Source organism: Ischnura elegans, chromosome 9 (assembly GCF_921293095.1).
Source record: "Ischnura elegans chromosome 9, ioIscEleg1.1, whole genome shotgun sequence".
NCBI lineage: Eukaryota > Metazoa > Arthropoda > Insecta > Odonata > Coenagrionidae > Ischnura > Ischnura elegans.
The window spans coordinates 22798701-22816718 of record NC_060254.1 but is presented as its reverse complement, the minus strand read 5'-3'; the positions used below and the strand labels follow the sequence as shown (position 1 = coordinate 22816718).

General features: G+C 40.6%; 1 protein-coding gene across 1 annotated transcript in view; it reads right to left on the bottom strand.

The window, feature by feature from the left end:
* The window catches only part of LOC124165910 (homeobox protein engrailed-1-like), a 60768-nt gene that overhangs the window by 10400 nt on the left and 32350 nt on the right, over positions 1-18018 (bottom strand). Inside the window, exon 3 of the mRNA XM_046543448.1 lies at positions 1249-1364. Within this exon, the coding sequence (XP_046399404.1) occupies positions 1249-1364 (116 nt within the window). The remainder of the gene's footprint in view (positions 1-1248; positions 1365-18018) is intronic.

The following is an 18018-nucleotide window of genomic DNA, read 5'->3' as shown; positions in this document are numbered from 1 at the left end:
ATTAAATTAGTATATAAAATTAGGCCTGCGAAAATGTAACAGTTAAAATTCATTGATGCGTGCTTTAAGAATGTTATTGGAAGCGAATATCCCGCGCTTCGCGTCTACGTAAAAATGGTAGGTGTAGTGTTCCTCCTTGTACATATCGGATGCAGCGGTTAGGGAAAGGAGTTGGAAGCAGAAAAAAAGTAAATTAAAAAAAAATAAATAAGAGGGGATAGGGATGGATTTTCGGGAGCAAAGGAGGGGTTGGGAGGGGGATGAAAGTTGTGCGGGGTTCTTCTTGCAACCTTGCCCCTTCTCCTTTCATCCGTTTTTTCCCTCCCTAATCGGATTATCCCGCAAAAAGTAAGCGTTTTCTTTCAACTCTTGGTTATGCATACGTGAAATTCTTTACTCCGAGTTTGAATTATTTTTAATTTTGCCGGTGACCTCAGGGCTTAAGCGAGGTATAGGATTATGCAAGACGACATGTTTTTATGCGCTGATGGAGGAAATGGTGAAGTAATTGAAAACCTCAACGCAGAAAATAGTTTCTGAAGTACTCAATGCGGTAATGCTCCATCTATCAAACGACGATCCTTACGTATGTTCTTATATTAATAATTTCTCATTTCAAAGTGCTTTGTGCGATGAGATAAATTCCGTGTGTTTATGAAAATACAATTATTTTCGCATTGGGACTACCGATGGTCTCATAACTTGAATGATTCATCATTAAAAATACAATATTTTCTTTAACTCAAAAAGGATTATACTTTGGGCTAGTGGGTGGTAAAGCTCGCCAAAAACTAAGCCACAAAAGTGCGATAAGCACCCGTGGTGTAGCCAGGTATTTCGTTCGGGGGGATAATAATAATAATAATAATACGTCTTTATTGGGCGAGATTGGGACTAGAAAGTCCCATCTTCCATCCAACCCCTAGTCCCATCTTCCATCTAACGAAAAAAGGGGAATTTTTTTTTGAAAAACGGGTGACTAAGTAGAGGGTTTTAAGCTAACTTTCACACTTTTCATATTCGAAAAAACTTCATTTTTTGAATAAATCTTTTGTAAAATCATAAATTTTCAAGATTTTGTTCGATTTAAGGTAAAGGAAAGTAGTTCCTTTTTTATATTTCGAAACAGTCTTCGCTACGGACGAAAACATACACACATAGGGACAAGGTTACATATCTGCAACTTTATTGCAATCTTTTATAATATAAGAATCTAATGAATGCTAGTATCCATCGTTCATTACTCACCATCTTCCATCTCTTGCTTAGTGGAGCCATCTTGCGGCGGCGAAGAAGGTGTTGGGCCGAGTATCCCCGATGAATATCGCAGAGGAGAGAGACCCATCGTCAAAGACACAGGTGGACTGTGGAGAAAAAATTGACTGCGATAATTGTACTTGCAAAAATACACAAGGATAATGTCGCAAAAATAGGTAACATTTCACCAAAATACAACCGGTAACTATCATATCATGTTTTGATTGTCCTTCATACACATCATGCCCAAGATTTAGTAAAAAATGAGACCCCGAAAAGTAAAAATAACATCTCTTAATAGAATTTATGGAAATTTGAAAAGTTACTGATAGAATTATTCTTATTTCAGGAAAGGTATGATGATTTTATGCGATGCGATTTTAAACAACGATCCTTACGTATGTTCTTATATGAATAATTTCTCATTTCAAAGTGCTTTATGCGATGAGATAAATTCCGTGTGTTTATGAAAATACAATTATTTTTCCACTCTTTCCCCAACACAATTTACAAATTAACGTAAATTTCAAGTTTTGGATACATTCCGGCACTTGAATGACTCCAAAGTATTAAACTTATTTACCATGTTATTTATTATTCGAATACTAGATGGATGCAATATTCACAATAAAACGCTTTGAGACTCTTTTCTCTTTTTAAAATCACCATACCTTTCCTGGATCAAGAATCATTCTATCAGTAACTTTTCAAATCTCCATAAGGTCTATTAAGAGGATATTGTTTTTACTGAAATACCTACATAATCTGCCCATTTTAGCACCAAAACATGGTTGAAATCATTTTAAATTGTCCAACTGGCTTAGTTACACCAAATAAACGTTGATTTCCATCATGCAGTGAATTCTGGCCAGTTGTTTTTTTTTATTTGATTAACATGACTCAGGTTCACAATTTCTACCATATTGTGGAAATGAAACCAACAAATTTATACGAATTAGATGAAAATAAAATATTATAAAACATAAACAGTCATTCCATTGAGATGTAGCTTAAAATTTCATCTCTAGCACTATTTTTTCGATGCATTTCCAAATGAAAATTACCACATTCGGGGAACTCTTGGATCTTAATATGAATCTTTAAATAAGTCCTTCATTGCTCAAGGAAACAGTTATGACCCTCTGAAAATGAAACGTTCCCGTGGGTATGGGCTCTAAAAGTGAGGCTCTATATCTTATAGAGACCCTTGGGTGTGTTAATCGGAGACGTATAAAAATTCCCGACCACTTGTGGAAGAGCTGTAGAGCTGAAAATATTAATGGATGCAGAAAAACAATAGCATTTATGATAGAAAAAAATCCGAAAACCCCGTATTTTCCACTCCTTCCCCAACACAATTTACAAGTTAACGTTAATTTCAAGTTTTGGGGTACATTCCGGCACTTGAATGACTCCAAAGTATTCAAATTATTTACCGTGTTATTTATTATTCAAATACTAGATGGGTGCAAAATTCTTACTATGTGCCTATCATTTTTCTAAACTCGACCAAGGCTCTTAGAAAACCGGCCAAAGCTGAAGTTAACAAAAAAAAATTTTCTGGGGACTACAACGGGTGAATGAGGCTACACTCATACATCATAAAATATTTTTAGGCCTCTATCTAATGAAGTGTAGGCTTAATATTTTGATAGGTTTGGAGCCAATTAAGTGTCTCGCTCGGTAATTTTTTCAAAACTAGAAGTTTCCATCAATTTCCCATAAAATATTTTGAAAACTTTAAAAAGCCGACACTAAACTGCTATGCTGTTGCCCCACGTTGAACAGCACTTGCCGTCCACGGGGGTATCTAGCTCCACGGTGCCCTTAAACGAGCGCTACGAGTTACCTCCAAATAATGCGAGAGTAGTGCTGAGAATGACCACTCAGAGGACTCTGCATTCAATGAAAGGTTCAATCCCCATTGCCGCCCGCATCGCCGAGAAAATGGCGGTACCCGATTATAAAACCCAAGCACGCACCAAGCCCTCCGGAATCCGACCGGAGCGAGGGGTCGAATCAAAACGCGAAATATTTAATTCCACCAGCCTTAATGACCGCTCTCCCCTCACCCAACACGGCGTCAATGATTCATATTCCCCCTTCCTTCTCGTCCCCCACTCCGGCCCAGCGCCGGATTAGTCTCCCCGAAATCAGAGAATAAACCAATTGCGCCAAGTCCTCCTGCCCATAAATTCCATCCTCACCACCGCGCCGCGAACAGCAGCGCCGCAGCGCGCGCATGTGGCGCGTTTTGCATACTACTAGCGTGTGGCGGCACAGCGTAGTAGGTATGTACTGGAGGAGGAAACATCCAGCCGCAGAGAACGCTGCCTCGCATACAAATGCGCCGTGTCCTCCCCTCGCTTTAACCGTTTGATATTCCTCGCTTCGTGTCCATAAGGCCTTCCGTTAATTTTTAATGAACAAATCCGCACGCGACTCTCTCCTCTTTTGTCTCACTCTCACCCCCTCTGGCTCCGTTGTCCCGGGAAACCATATTTCGCACGCCTGAAATTCTCCCCCCCGTTTCCATGCATTTCATGGACATTTCTCTCTGTTTTTCCGCTCTCCTTCTCCCGCTCGGCTCCGACTCAAAATCCACATCCTCCTCCCCCTCCGTTGCCGTGTCGACCGCATCCACTCTCATTATCGTCATTTAATCGAGCCATCTCGGAGTTGAAAGTGACGTATCGGGAATCGGATTTTCCGGAGGCTTCGGGATATTCCGATAAAATCGGACGGCGTTTCCGTTCACATTCGAACATCCTCACCCTCCCTCTTTATCCTCATTCCTCCACCACATTCTATACAGTCGCGTCATCCCATGAGATTTTCCCTGAATTATTATTGATTAACCAACTCGTGAATTGACTAAATTAAAATCCTTCGAACAAATGTTTTTTTCCACCAAAATTGCTGAGTTTTCAACCGTGAATAAATTAAAATGAATGATTCATCAAAAACTTTTGCCTACATTTTTTGCTAAAAGCTTGATCCCCCATCGATTCCCGGCGTTAAAAAAATTACACCCCCGAGAAAGGGTTGAAACCACCCTCAGAGAGGAAGCGTCACTCCAGTCAATGTCACTCATGTTTTTTGACTCATACTCTCACGATGCACTGCATTTTATAGTTTATTGGCTAACTTTCAAAGAATTCGGAGGCGGAAATCTTCAACTGGACCACTTTCTCGACTTGAGGTGTGGCGAGCCCAGCGCCTCTAAAGGTGAGCGAGTATAACTACAGTACAGCTTATCTTTTAGTACATTGATTCTAGTTAAAGATATTTAGCCTTTTCAAAGTAAGATTTTTCTGGCAACGGTTTCTTTGTCATAACATAGTTATCCTCTTTTAATTCTGGAAATCCGGTGTGGATTTTCCAATTTTTCAACAGTTGCTGGAGGATTGCTACATGAGGCGACTTATTTCTAAAGAGAGTAAACCATTTTCTTCAAGTATATGCTTAAAAACATTGGTTCTTACATTTTACTTAAAATATTGAATAAACACTGTAATAATAAAAACTTTGTTATAACGCATTTAGGAGGTAACATTAGGTCTCAAAAAATTATCATAAATTTAAGTAAAATTTGAATTTCTCAGTTCATGAATTTGGGTTGAAAACAGTTAATTTCATAAAAACAAATTTAATTAGAATGACACTCAGATATTTAATAGAATGACGTCCTTATATGTAAACTAAGAAAAATAGTGAGATATTTGTGTGTTTTCGATAATTTTCTATACCTTCCCATGGTCTTTGTGAAATAAGTCAGAATAATATCTATTACAACTTTCTATGCACGAATTTCGGGATAATTATAATAAATATTTACAAAGTCTATTGGAATTTCGAAAGCCTAATTTTAGACAGTATAAAATAAAATAGACATTTAGGTTTCAAAAGCTGCTAATTCGTTAAAATAATAGGTATCGATTCACTCTGATATTAAAATCGTAGTTATAAGTTTATTCAGCCGTTTATATTGATTTTTAACTTCTAAGCTTAAGATTGAGATAGCGATGATAATTCAAAAACATATCAAAGATTCAAGTGATAAAACAAGCTGAAGTGGACATTCAAATGCACTTTTTGTTGAAAGAAGTAAGTTGAAATCAATACATTAAATATGTATAAGTATCCTTATTTTGAAGCTTGATTAGTGGCATTCTTTTACTAAAGCTGCCGTGAAAACAAATGCCGCGATGTGGATTCGCAAATATTCAATTCTCACAACTGGATAAAAAAATCCGTTTCGTCATGATAAGCGAAAGGAAAATGTCTTTCATTGAAATTATGAAATAAAGTAAAAAACTGCATGAAAAATTCAGCAGAGAAATCTTACGTGACGTGTAAAGGCCAGTTGCAATTCCGGCGAAACTGTCATATGGGAAGATTGACGCAGGCAGTAAAATCCATTAACTATCTCCAATTAAAGCCTACCTAAGTAATGCATGATGAATTCTAGAGAAATTGGTATTTTTTAAATTACTGATGGTTAATGTCTTTTCAAGGAATACTTAAATGCTTTGACCTCCAAAAAAATAACGTTCATTTTACAGAAAAAGATTCCGTATGTAATTATTTACTTCGGTAGATTTTCCAAAAGATTTCCAGGAGCGTATGCACTTCATACAGTTATGAAAATTCCTGTCTTAAATAATTACCTGTAAAAGATAATATAGACACTGATTGCGCTTCATAATTTTTATTCATCGGGAGTGAAAAAGCGTAAAATTACGCCTTGATTTGCATATATTAAAATCATTAAATCTACTGCAGCCAAACAGAATAGAGAATTTTTTTATTGGCGCAATCAACTCGCTAGATAATTGTAGCCAAAATATTCACCCACCCGTCGGCTTCGCTAAAGGCAACTGCGGCTAATTAATGCGCATTTTTAATCAACCTCACCCGAGCGGGCGCAAAACTTTTGCCTCTTATCGTTAGCAGGGTGACGAGTAACATTTTTCGGAACTGCGATGGAAATCACGTTTCGGCCGTCGGCAGCGGCAGCGGAGGCAAATCAATTAGCGGAGAGCGCAAGCACTGTGGGCCGCCGCCCCCTTCAACGAATTGCCCCGGGCGGGGGCGGGAAAGAATAGAGGGGGCGTGGGCGGGGGTAGGGGGTTTGGCGGCTGCCCCCGACCATCCACCGCAGCGTTGAGGCGTAGGCTCAGAGATGTACCACCCCCTTCCCCACTTACATTTAGAGGGCATACGTGAAGCGAGGGATATGCGCCCTCGGTGGTATTCTCATAGTCGAGTTCAATAGGGTTTAAAATTCACATGATGGGTTTAGAAGCCAAGGGATACAAGTGATTTTCTTTCAAAACAGAGTTAGGTAAAGTTATTTATTAGAAGAAATACACAAAAATTGGTTGCCAAGGGATAAGAGTGAGTCTCAGTTCTATGCTGACATCGAGTGGGAAATGAAATGCAATACTAAGCATCTAATTGATTTCGTTTGTTTTCTCCTGATTTCTGTACCTAACTTTGTATATAAAAAAGAAATCACATGTCCCCTTTGCTTCCAACCCGCTCATATCCTGTCGCGCGCCTCATTTTATGTACCAATTGAATTTCGTTCAATGAAATTTTCGGGGTCATTGTCTGCATGATGCAGGCCGACGTTTCGTTAAGAGACTCTCCAAACTTCTTCCTACAACATGCACATCCTCACCCTGCTTGGAAACTTGAGAATTCATTCAAGTCATTCACCGGGAAAAACTCAAGATACTTCATCAATTAAAATTCATGAAAAGCATTTATGTTTCATAGAAAGTATTAGTATTTTTAGATACGGATTTTAACGTATTCATTACCAGAAAACAATAAAAATATTCATCGCCTCTCACTGTGTTCTCATGGCTATTTTCGAAAAGCACAAAAAATTAAACTTATTCAAACGGATTATTTTATGGGTAGCCTATCCTCGATTTCTAACAATATTGCATTATACCATCCTGGGGTAAAAAAAAGATCCAGACAAATTGTAAATAAAAATCTTTCCAATTGATGTGTACCTTTGAACGAAACGATAATATGTTTGATAAAATCGCATTAAAAGCTTAATTGGCCTTAGGTAGCGATAACTTGATAACTACATTAATTATACACAGAAATTTACGGCACAGACCAACTATTAGCAGCCCAAATAACGTATGAATTCGTATAAGGCTTGACATGGTGGAATGCGATATATGTATGATAAAATATAAAGAACAAACGGTAATGTAAACACCAATATATAATTCCACTACCGAACATGACTATGGGTTCAACCATCGGACGTGAAGTCATTTTCTGTCCTTGAAAATAACATAGTGTCGAAACCACGATCGGTAGTGGAGCAGTGACGTAACTAGGAATACGCTTTGGGCGGGGATAGGATGGTCTGGGGTGGCGAACCCCCCGAGAAAATCCAGGGGTCCAGGAATATTTTTGAAAAATGACGGGACTGGAAACACATTTTACATAATTTTGGCACTAGGAATATGACTTTAAGTAGATGCAGTTATTTAATGTCAAAACTAGACAATAGTTTTAGATATTATGTTTTATTTATTATCTATCCCCTCATCCTCCCCCGTAGTTACGCCACAATAGTGGAGTTAAACAGGCTGGAGAAAAAATATGTCACAAAATTTTAATCCTGGATAGCTGATACCTGTAAAAACCAAAATTACCAATGATGTTTGGGTCGAAAACGCACCATTTATAAACTACAGAAACTTTGACCTTAGCACTCAGATTGCCCTGTTGCGGGATGCTCTAGACAAACTCACGACTTCGAATGCTTTGCCTGCATTAACCTTTGCCTTCGTCCAGAGCATCCGGCAACAAGGCAAACTCGCAGCCAATCGGAGCGCTTGGCTAAAAGTTCCTGTGAACGACTGTTAAAAATGGAACGTTTTCCATCTAATCATCATTGGTAATTTTGGTTCCTTCTGGCATCAGCTATCCATGGTTAAAATTTTGTGACATAATTTATCTTAACTCTGTATATTTAAATGTGAAAATTATTATGTAACGTTTATATTTTATCATATATTTTGTCCGAATAGCACCATGCAAGAAAAATTAATAGAATCTCAGTAAGTACATAGAGAGAAAGAGGCCAACTAATTTCAAACAGATGACGATCGAATTTCGGGTGTTCTGGCCTCTACACATCGGAGGCTACCGTTGAGCCGAAAGGGGAGGGAAGGGAGAGGCGGTCAGGATATCCAGGGCGGGAGATGAGCATTAAAAAAAAGAAAAGGGGGGAGAACTGGGGTTGACGATCGACAGGGGAGCGTTTGGGTGTGATTGTTTCCCACTCCGGAACCCGCAAAACGCATTCATCAAGGCGGGATATTGCCAAGAGGGGAAGATGCGATGGTTTTCCGTTCCCCCCACACCTCCCTCTCTCCTATTTTCCCATTCAAAATTCTCGCCCCCCCGTGACAACTCAACCCCCAAACCATAACCAGAGCTGGGAGTTTCGATTCATTTTGAGGATTTGATTCGCGTGATTCGATTCTTCAAATCGTTCAAAACCTATCTAGTCTTGATATCAGCGCTTTCATTAAAAAATTCACTATTCGTAATGAGTAACGCAAAACAATCCTCTCGTAAAAAATGCTATCTACCTTAGTATTCTATAATTGGAGGTCCTATTATATGGACCTTAAGACTTCCAAAATACAAAAGGGAAAACATGAGGGGTAAAGTCTTAGCCTACCAAACCGAAGGTCGCGGGTTCGAGTCCCACCTAAATTGGGGTCCCAATCCAGCGCATGGGTGTTTGTCTCGTTAATACTGGAAATCCCGTTGTAAAAATCCCGTTTTTGCTGTTTACAGGAATTGAAAATATATAAATAAGCGATGGTATATAAAGGAGATGGATGCCGGCTTCTCATGGTCATCATGCTGGCATACACTGCCGCATATGCCAGCACATATATACAAATTGAGATTATTCTTCGGAATATGGTAATAATATCATCATTTGTTTCCAAAAATCAAAAACGTACGCCGTTGCAGTTCAGCCATGAAGTCCAAAAATGAGGTCCCAAATTCTGTCAGCTAAAATTACCGTGGAACTGGCCATAATGACAAAGAAAGTATTAACTTTTCATTGTTTTTGGGCAATTCCATTTGTGACGGAATTACCTTTAGAGGAAAGTAAGAGATGGGATATTTCGATAAAATTGTAAAATACAAAAAAAAAATGAAAAAATTCTAACTGTGCATGATCTAAAACATTTATGAAGGTGATGCTCATATACAGAAACAAAATTAACTATCGAAATACCTTCTAAATATGCCCAAAATTAACATGTGACGGAATTATTTCCAGGTCAACTTCTTAACTTCCAAACATATTCAAAACTCTGTGAATCGAAGTATAATCTGAAAACTTTTAATAAGGCTCTCAATAATGTTTCAAATGCTGATTTCATAAAATTCAACCATTTAGCTGTTGATTTATCAAGATAAAATATTTCCTGTTTAAATTTAAATTTAAGAGATATAGTTGAAATTTTCATGGAAATGCCCTATAAGTGCATAAAATTACTAATACCATGTATTTATAAAAATAAAAAAATAATGATTTACAGGACTGCACAATAAATTTGACGCTATTTTCCATATTTACTAGTATTTGCTAGAAAAAGATTTATGGCCAATAAATGAAAAACTTTACGGAAATCATTTCGTATTGAATTAAAAAAAAAACTTTCAAACTAAAAGAATCCGCGTCAAAATTTGTGTCTGCGTCTTACAATAGGTAAGAAAAAAATCGCATTTTGATGCACATCTGTGTAGACCTCAATGCTGAAGAGTTTATAGAATGTCCGGTTCTCCAGAGTGCGCCGAATCTACGATTCCATGACACTTGCAAGTGATTCTTGATGTCACTGTAGATGAACCTTCAAGGATATCAGTATATTTTATTTCTATTAGTATTATGTATACCGAACTAAGTCAAAATCAGTTCACGGCGATAAAAAACGATTCAATTCCGCAACTAACCTACATTTTAACGTCAAAAAACGCCTCTAAAGAAGGATTAACCTCCAGTCCCCTAGAATATACCTTTTCAACCTTTTCACAAATCCACATTTGCTGCAATCTGAATCCTCTGAATAATAATCGTTCACTGAGAACGATTTATGTAGGGATCGCGATGATTTGGAGGCTTGAGTGTTGGCTTTACATGCCATGAGCCCGGTTTCAATGCCCGGCGGTGGCAAAGCCCTACTTGAGTCCTTGGTGGAGGGCACTTCAGGTACATCGCTCCGATGGGACGTTAAAACGCGGTCTTATTGTCGTCTTTCGTTAAGAGCAGGCTAATGCCGACGCCGGGTTTCTCTCCACCCTTCCTTCCCTGCTTATTTCTCTGGCGTAAATGGCCTAGGTTGCTACTGGTGGACTCCTCCAAATATAATTCCGTACCACAGTCAACTCGACTGATTTTTTAATTCATCGTTCATCGTAAATGACTTCATTCCAACCCTACTCATTTCTGTGATATAAATAAATGGCCTTAGCTGTTGCTGGACTCCTCTAAATGTAATGACATACCACAATCAGCTCAACAGGATTAGGATTCATCGTTCATCACGAACGATTTTCTACGTTTTGAACGATTTCACCGGAGAATCGTGAATCAAATCCTTCTATTCGTTACTATGAATCGCTCACTTTTTAGATTCGTTCATGAACGACCCAGCTCTAACCACAGCCGAGGAACGACAACGCTTGCCAGTCACCTCCTACATCCCCTCTCTAATGCATGCGTTCTTCCTTCGCTCCATCCACTATCCCTCCCCCAACGTAAACGGTCCCTCTCCTCCACAAACAGATTCAGAACCGTTTTAAATAAATACACAAACACTACCAGCAGGGAGGGACGAACCTGATCCGTCTGGCTCATTTGAAATTAATCGCTGGGAGTTATGGTGCCGAAATGTCAAGGGTAAGTGACGCCCCTCCCTATTTGACTGGAGCGGGGTGCTCGGTTAATGGCTGTCGAAGTGGCGCTCAGCGGGATGGGGTAGCGAGACGAAATGGAAACAGAGATTAAAGCCCCCCATTTGATTGCGCGCTTCGCGAGTCCCATTTGACTGCACGTAGAGCTGTGTTAAATCCATGTTTGGAACGCAGGAGCTTGCGTGGAAGAGTAGCAGGTGTTAAAGCTGGGGAAACCTAATAGAAACGATGGCTCATCTCATGAAATAAGAGTGTAACGCATAATGAGTTAAAGATTAGCATGAGGGCAATCTATGACAAAGCGACAGAGGATCCCATGGCATAATTTGGTTAACTAGGGCTCACTCATTCCAGTGAAGGAATGAACTTCCTCCTTCAGAAAACCGCCACGAATATTCACCGAGAAGTCTTTCAAAGATTTAACATTAATTTTGAAACCTGATTTGGTATCATTCCGAAAAAGATTAAATCACTCACAAGACTGAAAACAAAAAATGATCCCCGTAAGACCGATTTGAATGCAGGAATTTTCGACCATTTTGATGTAAATTTTGACACATTTTAAGAAATCATAAGGTCTCCTTATGCAGCCTTCCGCGGGTGGTTGTTTTGTGAAGATACATAAGGTAGAGCGATGAGATTGAGGTTTTAGATGGAGTTTGATGGTTGAAGAGAAAGTGATATTTAATCAGTAGCAAAAATCAATAACCTAGCCTTTTTATATACTACTACATCCTTTTCATATTTCATTTTACATCAATATTCTCCATTAAATCGCCCCGTACCGTTGATTTCATTTTCCTATGATACAATACCTTCTAATAATATTAACTCGGGAGTAAAAAGCTCAATAATTGTAGTGGGAAACACTTATTGGGCTCTACACCAGGTAACTGACATGAGTGCAATGCAACCTTTCGGGTGTCAACTCTTAACCCATCTTCAAGCAATTGTCAACCACTTAATTTCAATGCAAGGAGTATGGCAGTTCGCGCTAAGTTCTTCACAGGAATAACGGTTTGCGTCACGTCCACTCAATATAATTTCTTTCTAAGACGGGTAACGAGTAGCTATCCGCAACGTGGAAAACATTACATTCACTTACCCGGCGCAGAGCCAGAGAAGAATTCTTCGCTGAAAATCGGCGGAAAGGCAAGAAATCATTAATAAATTCTTCTCAGGTTTCCAACCGGGTTAGAGTCTGCATGTTGAAGGCCCACGGATTATCACCCCTGAAGATATTGGGAAACTCTCTCAACGAAACGTCAGCCTACAATATGCAGACGCCAAACCGGTTGGAAAGCCGAGAATGATTCATTCAAGTCATTCACTGGAAAAAACTCAAGATTCTTCATCGAGTAATCTTACTTCAACAATAGGGTAGTTTCCTTCATCAAATACAACGAAAGGCATTGATTGCGATTCGTTGCCCACCGTTAGTGTATTCATAATATAAAAATTATTTTGTTTTAAAAATCCCAGTATAGACGAATGGCAATGGTCAATTTTAACCGCATTTGAAAAAGGCCAGATTGGTGGCCAAGTGATGCCACTCCACGTGATGTCACAGGGGCCCGGATGCAATACGAGTTATCAGGAGTTTTACATCGTCTGAGATTACCAATGCATGCATGAGGCACAGAGCTCAGGGAAACATCTCTTACTAATCACCCATTAAAATTGCCTATGCTCGGAAAGTTTCCTTCGTTTGATAGGGTATTAATATTCCTTATTTAAGCCAAGCTCTACCAGCTATTATGGTACTCTGCTACCTGGTAGCAGCCTGCATCGTATCAGCGCTCGAAGCCTTGCCCCTAAGTCACCTCACAGGACAGCTGGAACCAGAAATACGTCAGACGGGCTTTTCCCAGCATTCCTACTTAGCCGTCGCATTTTCGCGCGCTTGAAAAATTTCACTTTTCATTTAATCGCGAAAAATAGATATCGTCATTTAAAAATCCAAGAGCGTGAAATGCGTACTCCAGGAGTAATAATCTTTCGATTTAGGCAATAAAAAAATAATAGGAAACCACCCTATTATGGTACATTATTTTTGGTTCCTTTTGATGACCGCGAGCCAAGGGGAGGGGCTATCCACAAGCTCGATCCAGCTGAGCGAAGAGGTTAAGGTTTTAGATGGAGTTTGAGGGATGAGTTTAGTTTGAGGGGAGTGAGATTGGAAAGGCGGCGAACGGGGGATGGCATCGCGTGGGCTCTGGCGGCGTGGCTACCGGGGGCAGCGGTTAGGCCGGCAGAGAGGGAGGGGGGTTTTATCGGAATCGGCGTCGGATGTGGTGCCACGGCGATGGAGGAGTGGAGGGGTGGAATGAGAGATAGAGAGAGCAGGTGCCTCATCCGGAGTATGGGGCAATAAAAGCAAGGGAGGGTCCCAGCATTCGCCACCAGAGGGGAGCACTGGTGGTGTCGCCGCCATGTGATTCCACGTGTACTTCGCACAATCTGCTTGCTCCCGCGAAACTGACAAACGCGCATGCGAATTATCCGATTAAGTGAGCTAAATAAAAATAAAATGCCATTCCGTGCTTTACTTTACCCTGCTAAGAGCTGATTGAAAAATTGGGCTTTCTATCCTATCTGAGCTATTATTGAAGTAATAAATTAACTTCATTTTTAGCGGACATTTGAAAAAAAAATACTCATTTCCATGGAGACGGTGCGAAATTATGTTTTTGAAACTAAAAGGATTCGCAGGCGAAACAGCAGCCATTTAAAATTAGTTTCTCTTTTTGCAGTCATTTTTCATTTGTATCTCTTAGCCACTAAATTATTTTTTTTAAAGTTATAAATCCCATGAAATGTAGGAAATTTTTTTTTATCCCTACCGTCAAACTTCATCTACTACGAAGTTTAAAGCCGTTTGCTCTTCTCTCTGCTTGTATTTTCCATTTCGTGGATTGATTTCATTGAAATGGAAGAATTCCACTTTCCATAAATATGCAAAAATGTGTGGTTGTGCTAAGTCTCTCCCAGATGCTATACGAGTAGTCAGGAGTTTTACATCGTCTGAGATTACCATTGCATGCATGAGGCACAGAGCTCAGGGAAACTTCTCTTAATAAACACCTATTAAAATTGCCTATGGTCGGAAAGTTTCCTTCGTTTGATAGGGTATTAATAATCCCTATTTAAGCCAAGCACTACCTGATTGCAGGGTACTCTGCTACATGCAAGCAGCCTGCATCATAGCGGCGCTCATAGCCTCGCACCAAGGTGGCCTCACATGGCGGCAGACGGAACCAGAATGACATCACACGGGATTTTCCCAGCATTCATACCTAGCCGTTTAAGTAATTCGAGTGAAATTAATGAAATTAAAAATATGATGGAATCTAATATTAACTACCTATGGCCATTTATTCCTCCCGTTTTGGTATATCAAAACTTGACTCCTAACGATGTAATGCGGCTTTGAATGCCGAAAGTGAGGGATAGCTCAAGAAATCGCAGCGATCGCTTAGCAAGAGTTTATTCAATTATCCGCTCAGTTAACCGAGGAAATATCAACGACATGATTTATTATCAGAGGCCGAAGAGCAAAATATCAGAAGGAAGATGACCGTTCTGGGATGACCTGTATTCTATCTCTAAACCATCAGTTCCTGATCATCAATCAATAAAGCAAGTACAAAAAACAACTGTTTAAGATGGATTCGCCACGTCTGCACGGGCGGGTCTCCGACGCCCACTTCATAAAGCAAACTGCATCCACGCTCCCGATCAATCAAGTACTAACAGATTGGACAAAAGGAGGGGGTCCCGCCCCCTTAGATCCCGCCCACACACATCCGGGGACAAAAACCACCCAGAAGCAACACGCGCTCACGCAAAATCACAGCCCGGGAGAGCAACCCCCGACGGATATATGTGCGGCCCTTCCCGCCCCTTCTGAGCTCCCATCTTGGGTGAAGGCGAAGGGGAGGGTGAGGCCGAAAACCCAGCGACGCGACGGCAACAATCCTGCGGCCTCTTTCACCCCCGGGGTGCTGCGGACCCCCTTCCTCCAAACCCATTAGCATCACAACAGGGAGAGGGTAAAGTGTTGGTGAGATGGGGTGGAATGGTTCGGGAGGTGAAGATGTGGCAGTCAGTTAGCGGAAGAAAGGACAAGGAAAGGACATAATGGTAGAGAGAAAGTTGGATGGACGTGGATCAAACCATTGGTTACGCTGTGCCTATAGGACTCATAGAATGGGTAGAGCGCTTTTTGACTTCTCGGCGTGTCCATCAGAATAGGATAGTTACCTTCATCAAGGAAAACGAAAGGCATTGATTGCGATTCGTTACCCACAATTAGTGTATTCATAGTATACAAATTATTTGGTTTTAGAAATACCGGTTTAGATAAATGGCAATGGTCAATTTTATCCTCATTTGAAAAAGGCCAGATTGGCGCCCATGCGATGCCACTCCACGTGACGTCACAGGGACCTAGTTTCTTTACGAGTAGATAGGAGTTTTACATCGTCTGAGATTACCAATGCATGCATAAGGCACAGAGCTCAGGGAAACATGTCTTAATAATCACCTATTAAAACTGGCTAAGGTCGGAAGGTTTCCTTCGTTTGATAAAGTATTAATAATCCTTATTTAAGCAAAGCGCTACCAGCTAGCAGGGTACTCTGCTACCTGCTAGCATCCAGCATCGTATCGGCGCTCAAAGCCTCGCCCCAAGGTCACCTCACCTGCGGCAGCGGGAACCAGAACGACGTCACACGGGCTTTTCCCAGCATTCACACTTAGCCGTCGCGTTTTCGCGCGCTTGAAAATTTTCACTTCTCATTTAATCGCGAAAAATAGATATCGTCATATAAAAATCTAAAAGCGTGAAATACGCACTCCAGGATTAATAATCTTTCGATTTAGGCAATAAAAAAATAATAGGAAACCACCCTATTGATATCCGACCATACAGAGTATAATAAAATATGATTCAAATTAAACTAATACAATGAAAGATTTAGGTGTGACGTACGACACATCAATGACTTCCATGCAACACACTTTGTACATGACGTCTTGGTCTATAAAAAATATTGTTTTCTTTTTCCAAATAAGTTCATCATTTATCTCGATATGGCCGATTATATTATTTCATCTGCCTAACTAGGTTTTCACGAGGCTTCTCTTATCTCCCACTCAATCTGAGGACTTCCACAATACTTACTCAGTCGATCCATTTGATACTCATTTTTCTACTGTAGCGCCACATTTCGAATGACTCTACGTTTCATTTCTTCCCCGCTATTATTGTCCATGATTCAATTCCTCATAGAATCATACCCCAAATGTAAGTTCTGATACATTTTTTCCTTACTTCTATTGTTGAATCATTGCTGCGATACGAATATTTTTAGGGTTATTGGTGAGGATTTTATCCTCCTCATGCACCCTTATTTACGCTATTAATGGATATCTTTTACTGTACACCCATCCATTAGGTACGAATTCGTCCCCACAAACTTCTTTTGCGCATTTAAATAAGGTGCATTTTATAATTTAAGACATCCAAGGAGAACTCAATAATCAGAATGGGGCAATGATTAAATGGCAGACGGGAGCCACCGCCTCGCAAATGCTGGTCAAATGATTCAGAGGACTCAGCGGTGGCGAAGCAAATGGGGAACGTTTGGAATGCAAATAGGTGTCCCGCACTAAATGACATGTGTTCGCCTCTCACTCGTATGCTGAATTGAAGAACGTCTAAGGGCAGCGGAAAGTGCCCACATGTGCACACTATCTGCCGTCGGGGGGCGTTCGAGATGGCTTTAAGGATCACATCACTCTAGCAGGCGAAAGGAATAAGAAGAAATAAGAGCAGGGAGGTAACACGGAGAGAGAGAGCATGCGTCAAACCAACCATACGCATTCACCTTTTAGATTGATTATCGGGTCAAGGTCGTCGATTCAGATGTATAACAAAAAAAATGACGAGACTTCCTGGTGTGGTGGTTTATTTAAGGGATGTGGATAGGGGCAGGAGGGGTGAAAAGGGTTTGGGAAGGGTCGGGGAGGGAGAAAAAGGGGTGTAAGGGGTAGGAGGAGGACAGGTTATGAGATGATATTTATCCCCGTTCATAGCAGATATTCCGGGCCATATGCGACTCTCCCCAGCGTATACAATGCTCCGAGCCCCGTTCCCCAGTCGGCCCACAATCCGAACGCGCCCGAGGAAGAAATATGTGGTGATCGAGGGTCGCAGCGCGGTCCAGCAACAGTATAAACAAACCTGTTTCGAATGTTTGCCCGCTGCTAACTCCAATCTCCCCCAACCCCCTACGCTTTATCCGGGGCTGCTCAATCTGTGCACGGTGAATTGTAGCGGGAGAGTTTGGGGTTGGGCGCGTAAAACGGCAATTATCGTGCACCTCGACTCGTGTCGGCCTCGGAATCAATTCCTATTTCCGTTCCTCGCGACGGGTGTTCGCCGCGGCTCTCCTCTCGTAACAGCAGCGATGTTGTTTTCTTCCCTGCCTTGTCCTTTCTCTGCGATCCGAATGGGACCCGCGACACGCGCTCGAATTTGTTCCTTGAGCGCCATTCGACCATGCTCCCGTTTCTCCAACGAACTTGTATTTCCCTCCGACCGCGACGCCACTAAATGTTATACAAATTCCGAGCGAGCCCAGATGATTGGCCAAGTGGATTAGAATAAAGATTTATTTCCCAGTGAAAGTGCTCCCTTTTGCACCATGAGAGATCCTTTTTTTAAAATATTTATACTATATATAATTTTCATTGTAAAATCAATCGTTTTTG